Source organism: Solea solea, chromosome 19 (assembly GCF_958295425.1).
Source record: "Solea solea chromosome 19, fSolSol10.1, whole genome shotgun sequence".
NCBI lineage: Eukaryota > Metazoa > Chordata > Actinopteri > Pleuronectiformes > Soleidae > Solea > Solea solea.
In genome coordinates, this window is record NC_081152.1 from 22,167,909 (window position 1) to 22,175,271 (window position 7,363).

The 7,363-nt window shown below is 42.7% G+C and overlaps 1 protein-coding gene across 1 annotated transcript in view; it reads right to left on the reverse strand.

Moving 5' to 3' along the window:
- Positions 1–1,491: 1,491 nt before the first annotated feature.
- Positions 1,492–7,363, reverse strand: part of LOC131446685 (alpha-2A adrenergic receptor) — a 6,046-nt gene continuing 174 nt past the window's right edge. Inside the window, exons 1-2 of the mRNA XM_058618072.1 lie at positions 6,308–7,363; positions 1,492–4,924 (exon numbers count right to left, since the gene is read on the reverse strand). The exon at positions 6,308–7,363 is cut by the window's right edge and continues 174 nt beyond it. Of these exons, the coding sequence (XP_058474055.1) occupies positions 3,244–4,767 (1,524 nt within the window). The 5' untranslated portion in view covers positions 4,768–4,924; positions 6,308–7,363 and the 3' untranslated portion in view covers positions 1,492–3,243. The remainder of the gene's footprint in view (positions 4,925–6,307) is intronic.

A 7,363-nucleotide genomic window follows, 5' to 3' on the forward strand; every position in this document is an offset into this window, starting at 1 on the left:
TATATATGTATATGTATATATATATATATACATATATATATATATACAGTATATATACAGTATATTTAGACTCACTGAGACCGTACACATGTTGTACACCCAGTGAATGTGTTATCTTAAGAAAGCCTCGACACAATCCTTTCAAATGTGGCACTTATGTTCACTTGGACTAGAAGACGGACTGATTACAGTTTTGTGGCCTGAGGTCCTTCTTTTTTGACTAATCATCATAAATTCTTGGTTTAACAATAACAGAATCATTTGTTACAAACGTTCACTTGGACTGAAGTATTGAACTGACTTGATCGTAATGGTCTCTGACCTTTGTACGTCTAATGAATGGATTATTTTAGGAATATGTTTTTGGCAGCCTAAAGTCGCTGCGACCTCAGAAATCTGTTCATTTTCCACACAATCATCACAATAACTCAGAAACGCCATGACACAATCATTTGAACTGTAGCACAAACATTCACTTGGACTCACAAGTGACTTCATTGTCATGGTCAAAAGTCATGACCTCTGTGACCTTAGTAACTAAATACAACTAAACACTGGATTATCTTAAGAAAGCTTTGACACAATCCTGTCATAACTAACACAAACGTTCACTTGTACTGACTGATTTCAATTTGGGTGGTCAAAGGTCAACTGAAATGTTATTATCTTCATATCATTCACAGGTCACTGTCGATAAATCTCAAGAAAAGACCAAAACCAACAATACAGCACTAGTTGCTGGGTTTGGTGCGATAATGGATTGTTAAACACGTGTTTGTTTGGACATTTAAAAATGAAAGAAACACTCGCAGGAAACATGATGCAGTGAATCTGCTCCTCTGTGTCTGTCTGTCAACAAATGTGCTAAAGTGATTTTACACACAAGCTGCATTTGACAGCTTTTCATCAGCGTGCGCGGATGTGTGCGCGTGCGTGCGCAGGGTTGTGCGCGGGTGTGTTGTCGGCCTGTCAGCAGCTGGTGTCTGTGATGTCACTGAAGCTGCTGCTGAAGTGATTTATGAACCGTTGCTGAATGTACAGAGTCACATGGCAGAGGCTTAATGTGGCGTCATAAGAAAGACATTAAAAAGCCAATACCATAATGTCCCGGGGCTGTAAATCCATCACCATAAAATCACAGGAAATAACAGAGGACTTTCTCTCTCGTCTGAGTCGAGTTGACTTTGAGAATTACAGGATCAAACTTCTCCTGAAATGACTAAACAAAGAACATCCAACAAAACGTTTTGAAAGAGCTCTCCCCTGTCGTTGAAGACAGAACCACTTGTAAATGAAAACACTGAACATTGAACAGCTTCTCATCCCATTGAGACAGAAGTGTAAATGTGTCTTCTGTGAGATATGAACCGTGATAAACAACACATCCCACTCCTCACTTAATTATCACCTTTCGTTTGATCGTTTATTCATTTAATGTGATAATGGTGTTCTGGCTCAGTCTTTTGGAAAAAGAACAGTGGAATATTTTTTTATTCTTTCACATATTTATTCAGGTCAAATGTCACCAAAGCGAAGATAATTCCCCTGTGACATAGAACAGTGACGGTAAATGATTTCATGATTGTGTGAGTGCTCACAGTGGATCCACCCACTGCCTCTGAAACAACAAGCAAACACAGTCACTGTCACGTTTACAAAAGTCTGTGTTTAACTCTTCAAATCAACACAGAAGCAGAGCAACACGTCTCTCACTGAATCACAAAATCATTTCCTTTTCTTTCTTTGTTTTCAATTCAAACTGATTTTTTTAATTGTCAACTGTCAAACACATAAAAGTCCATTTATGCACAATATCATGTGTGTGTGTGTGTGTGTGTGTGTGTGTGCCCGAGGACGAGGGATGTAACAATATGATCAATTTCACAAAATCTGTCTTTTAAAATCTGCTGGTGCATTCCAGTTACATCAGAAGTGGGAACCGTGGCTGATTTACTGTGAACAAACACGTCAGACGTGAAATTAACGCTCAAGTACAATCCTTGTCCTGTGTCGAGGTTTGTGAGGTTGCTCCGAACTTTCCTGAGTTGGAAATCTTTGGAAAACTTATATTATGCTATATTCTGAATATTCCTGACCTCAACTGGAACGCACCGCTTTATCCCACGCTTACCCATCATCCTCTGGGTCTCCTGTCACTGCGTCAACATGGGAAAGAACATGAATATAGAATAAAAGAAAGAGACAAATATTTGTGAAATTGTGGATGTGGACGCACCAGCAGCTTTTAAATCTGATATGTCGGAACATTTCTGTGTCAGGAAATGAGAAAGGACTGTGACGACCTGCATGTCTCCGAATACTAGACTGACGTCCTGAAGAAATGAGCGTGAAAGAAAGAACTGGAGTCAAGCAAAAAGGAAGTGTTTAGAAACCTCAGCAGAACATGAAGACGAAGATCTACGTCAGGATTCAGAAGGTTCATAAACGTGAAGGAATGGAATCACTCTATCTGATATCAGGAAATCCAGGGTTCTCCTAGTCCTGGTCCCAGGTCCACATAAACAGGGAGGGTTCGCGTCAGGAAGAGCATCCGGCATAAAAAGGTGTTGCAAAATCAACGATGACGATCACTGGAGACAAACGAGGACACAAGGGATGGATGATCTGCTGTGGCCTAAATCACTTCTGTTACGATCACAACAGTGCACTAAACGTGATCACATCACGACTTTGTGATATTGTTACATCTCCGTGTGTGGATCTGAGATTCCAGCTGAAAACATGAAGAAAACATGAAGAAAACAGCTCAGAGTTTAAGCAGGAATAAATAAGAGAGTGTGTGAGTGTCAGAGACGTGTGTGTGATCCTGTTTTTGGCCACATTATCTGTGATAAATGACATTTAGACATATTTGTTCTCTTCCAGTAAAACCCTCAGGCTCCTCGAAACACAAATGCACAGAAGCACATACGCCGTCTTCATGAGGCTGAATGCAGACCCTGTTGTCCTCTTGACTTCTGTTTTCCTAATGTGATCAAATTATGCTCTTCAGAGTCACTGAACATACAATTACACTGTATTCGGAAATAACATTAAAGATAATTGATTCGGCCACTTTGCTGTGGTTTTCCAAAGTCTCCATCTTCGTCGGAGCAGCTGTGACTCAGCCGACGGACAAAATGGATGCAGTCTCCTCCTTTTTTCTGTTTACATCGATTTTGCGAGCGAGGTCAGTCCTGGTCAAAAACAATGAAGAAGTGGTTTCTGATGACAAACTCCTCTTCAGAAGAACGTACCCTTGCTATCTCTGCACAGAATCCTCTTGAAGGCTCTCCTGAAATCCTTGTTGAAGATGGTGTAGATGACCGGGTTGAGGCAGGAGTTGCAGTAGCCAATCCAGAAGAAGAACTTGAACAGAGGGTTAGGTATGCTGCAAGTCTCGGGACACACTGCCTGGAGGGAGTAAGTGAAGAAGAAGGGAAACCAGCAGATCACAAACACTCCCATCACCACGGCCAAGACAAACGTGAACCTCTTCTCCCTGTTGACCAAGGCCTTACGACGGGAAACCAAAGTCACCTGGATCGCAGGATTTCCATCAGAAACCAGTTTAGTGCCGGACGATGTTATCATTGTGCTTTTGTACCTGGTGGCCAGGTTTAACACCTGCACTTTTAATCCTTTGCCTTGGCTTAATCTTAAGGTTTGCTCATCAGTTTTTCCTCTCTCTTTGTCGTCGTCCTCTCCGAGAACACCTTCCTCGCCCATGTCCAGCTCAGAGCCGGAGCTGGAGGTGTTGTCTGGGAGCACCTCCCTCCGCTCGTCAGGATGTCTCTGAGCAGTTTTGCGTGGAACGGCTGAGAAGACTTGGTTGTCACACTCGAGGATTGAAGAGGACGAGTTTGGAGCTGCTCCTGAACTCGAGCGAGGACACTGCAGAGCGGTGTCACTTGCGGTGCTCTCGTTGGGTTTCTGAAGCATGGCAGAATCCGAGCAAGACAATTTGTGGATGGATTTTTCTCCGTCCCCGTTCTTTGTCACGGGGTCTCTAGTCGCTCTAGTTCTCCCTCTTCCTGTTGATTTCTGCTTCTGCCCCGGTGAGGAGCGCGTGTGCTGCTTAGCGATCTGGTAAATCCTCATATACACCAGGATCATTATCACGCAGGGGACAAAGAACGACCCGATGGTGGAGTAGAGGATATACCAGCGCTCGTTGTTCAGTTCACAAACTTCTTCACCTCCTTCACTCTTATCCAGGGAAAGAAGAGGCGGGAAAGAGATGACAGCAGAGATCAGCCAGACCACGATAATCCCCGCCTTGATGCGTGCAGGAGTACGTTTGGCGCCGTATGACACGGGCCTCGATATTGACAGGTAGCGGTCCAGCGCTATCGCACACAGGTGGACAATGGAGGAGGTGCAGAAGAGAACGTCCAGCGCCAGGTAGATCTCACACCAAATGGAGCTGAACGCCCAGTAGCCCTGCAACTCGTTCGCCAGAGAAAAGGGAATAATGAGCGTGGCGACTAAAATGTCCGCTGCAGCCAGAGACACCAAGAACAGGTTCTGAGCCCCCTTCAGGGAACGGGATGTCAGGACAGCAATGATGACCAGGATGTTGCCAACGATCGTCACGATCATCATGACGGTGATGGCGACCGCAAAGGCTGCGGTGGCCTGTGGGGTGTAGGGCGCCGTCCTGACGGTGCTGCGGTTGCAGGGTCGGGTGCCGGAGATGAAGCTGATGTTCCTGGTCTGGAGTCCGCTGAGCTCTGACAGACAGGGAGCATCTGGAGCAGCGGCCATGGCGGCGACGGTGATGGCGAAGTTGATCAACTGTGGAGGCGGAGACACCGAGGAGCAAAGCGTCGATCGTAAACCATGGAGACGCGTGACGTCTCCGGAATGAGGACCATTGACAGGTTAAGGTGAAGCCATGCGACGTTCACACCGAGAGGGAGATCTACAACACAGCGACACAATATACAACAATGAATATTAATATGTTGATATATTAGAGTCGCCCCCTGGTGGCTAACTTCGTCTTCCATCCTACTTCCTGGGATTCACATTTTTAAAACCATGAAGAAACTACGCCCATACGATATCAATAATATCAGTCATATTACAGTCATCGTTCATCTGTTGTTTTCAGCTGTTACGACACATTTATGCTGATTCATTTAACACAGAGTGACACAACAGTTTATGAAACACTCTGCTGCAATAAAGAAGAAATAAACCGTGCAGGGAAGCATTTAGGAGGAATTAGGGGGGGTTTGTGCTTTTCTTTTTCCAAAATACGCAAATGATTTTAACTTATACCAGTTGATTGGTTTAACTAAGCCCTAATTTTGAGCAAGTTGTAGGTCCAGTGTGTAAGAATTAGTGACATCTAATGGTGAGAGTGCAGATTGCAACAAACAGATTTGGACACATGGGGCGTTCCATTTGTAGTAGGATTTGGTGAGGAATGGAACACAGCTCAGAAATCTGCGTTCAGGATGTTTGTGTGCATGTGGAACGCTGTTATTGATTGGTATTATCGGGGGGGGGGTTTTCCGACTTCTCTGTGGAATGCTGTGAACTTCCGAGTTCCGAGGTAAAGGGAACGCAGAATGATTAACTGGACTCTTTACTTTAACGCTGCAGATCTTACCGTTGATAAAAGGCTTATTCTAAATCAATGATGTTTTTATTGTAAAGTGATTATACACTTATACAAACATACTTGTGGGCAGTTCATTCAATTTCCGCCTCCTAAATGTTACACAATGGACCTTTAAAATCTCATTAGACCACTGAAGCTTCACATCTGGACAACGTCAGAAACTGGAAGTGACCATAACTCATGACAGACGGCGCAGAGGAACGATGTTTATTATTTTAAAACTGTTTATTTTCCCTTTTGTCAGCTTTTTGCAGCATCAGAGGAATTAAAAAATATATAAAATTAGCATTTTGTGCATTTATGAGATATGAATAAATGCACATTCATACAGTAAATGCAGATATTTGTTATGTAACAAGCGTTGCACAATGTAACAGAGATTTAAAACATTTTAAAGACAAGTATTTGTCATTAAACGTGACTTAATGTCCGTTTATTTGTGTTATTTTTGCAGAGTCATAGCAGTGAAGCTGAAACTAACGTAGCTTTGTTTTCTGATTTTTACCAAAAAAATACTTTCATTTTTGCTGAAAATATAATAAAATATCATTAAATTACCAGTGATCTACACAGAAACTCTCGTCTGTTTCCAAGAAATCCATTAATAACTGAATAAAAGATGCTGTTCAGTCAAAACATGAACAGAATCATAAAAACAGAAGATTGTAAAGTTACCGGAGTATGAAGAGCTTCATCGTCCTCACCACAAACAATCAAAGTTCATTTTATCCAAAATGTCCGGAGATATAAAGACAGAAACGTCCACATAAATGTCCACAGACACAGAGAAGAAGAAGAAGAAGAAGAAGAAGAAAAATGCAGCTTCAGGGGGAAAAAAGGAGAGAGCGACGACAAAAACGTCAGAGGAAAAAATAAATAAAGAACAAGAAGCAGATGAGAAGATTTCTGTGTGTGTTTAAGATGCTCGGTCTCATCCCTGGTTACTGAAGACACTGAGAGACACTGAGAGACGCTGAGAGACGCTCTGCTGTGAGGCGACACACAGGAACACTGTCCACACACACACACACAGAGAGAGAGAGGGAGAGAGAGAGAGAGAGAGAGAGAGAGAGAGGGTGGTACAGCTGTTCTTCAACAACAACCAAAACTCAAAAAAATCTAAGCACTTAAGCAGTTCATCAGGTATGAGGTTCTGCCTCATTAAGACCAGGTTTTGGTCTCATGAGACAAGATCAGAAAACGTCCTAAAGAGCTTGTGTGTGCAGACATTTTCTTCATCTTGTCTTTAGAACTTTAAAGGGATTTTCGGTACTTTTAAGACCTGGTTTTAGGGTAAGATGTGGGTTAAGTTTACTTAGTTGTGATGGCTGAGGTTGGGGTATGATGTGTCCTCAGTAACATATAAAAACAAGTGTGTGTGTGTGTATGTGTATGCCAGGTATGTTGTGGGGACCTAAACATGAGGACACACTCACATAACAGGGACTCGTCTTCTTTACGGGGACAAAAATGAAGTCCCCATAGAATATTAGTACATTTTCAGGTGAAGGCTGTTGTGTGGTCGTGAGGACCAGGTTTAGTCTGATTCCACACCTGTAAACCAGCATCTGCATCCACTATTCAATCTACTGGTAATATTCCACCATCTAGTGGTGTGGATGAGTTAGTACAACAATCACTTCAAATCAGGCCCATCTCTTGTCTTCTCCTGTTACCTCCCAGAATTCACAAATATAAATAAAAATGACTTTCTTTTCTGTATTATTATTG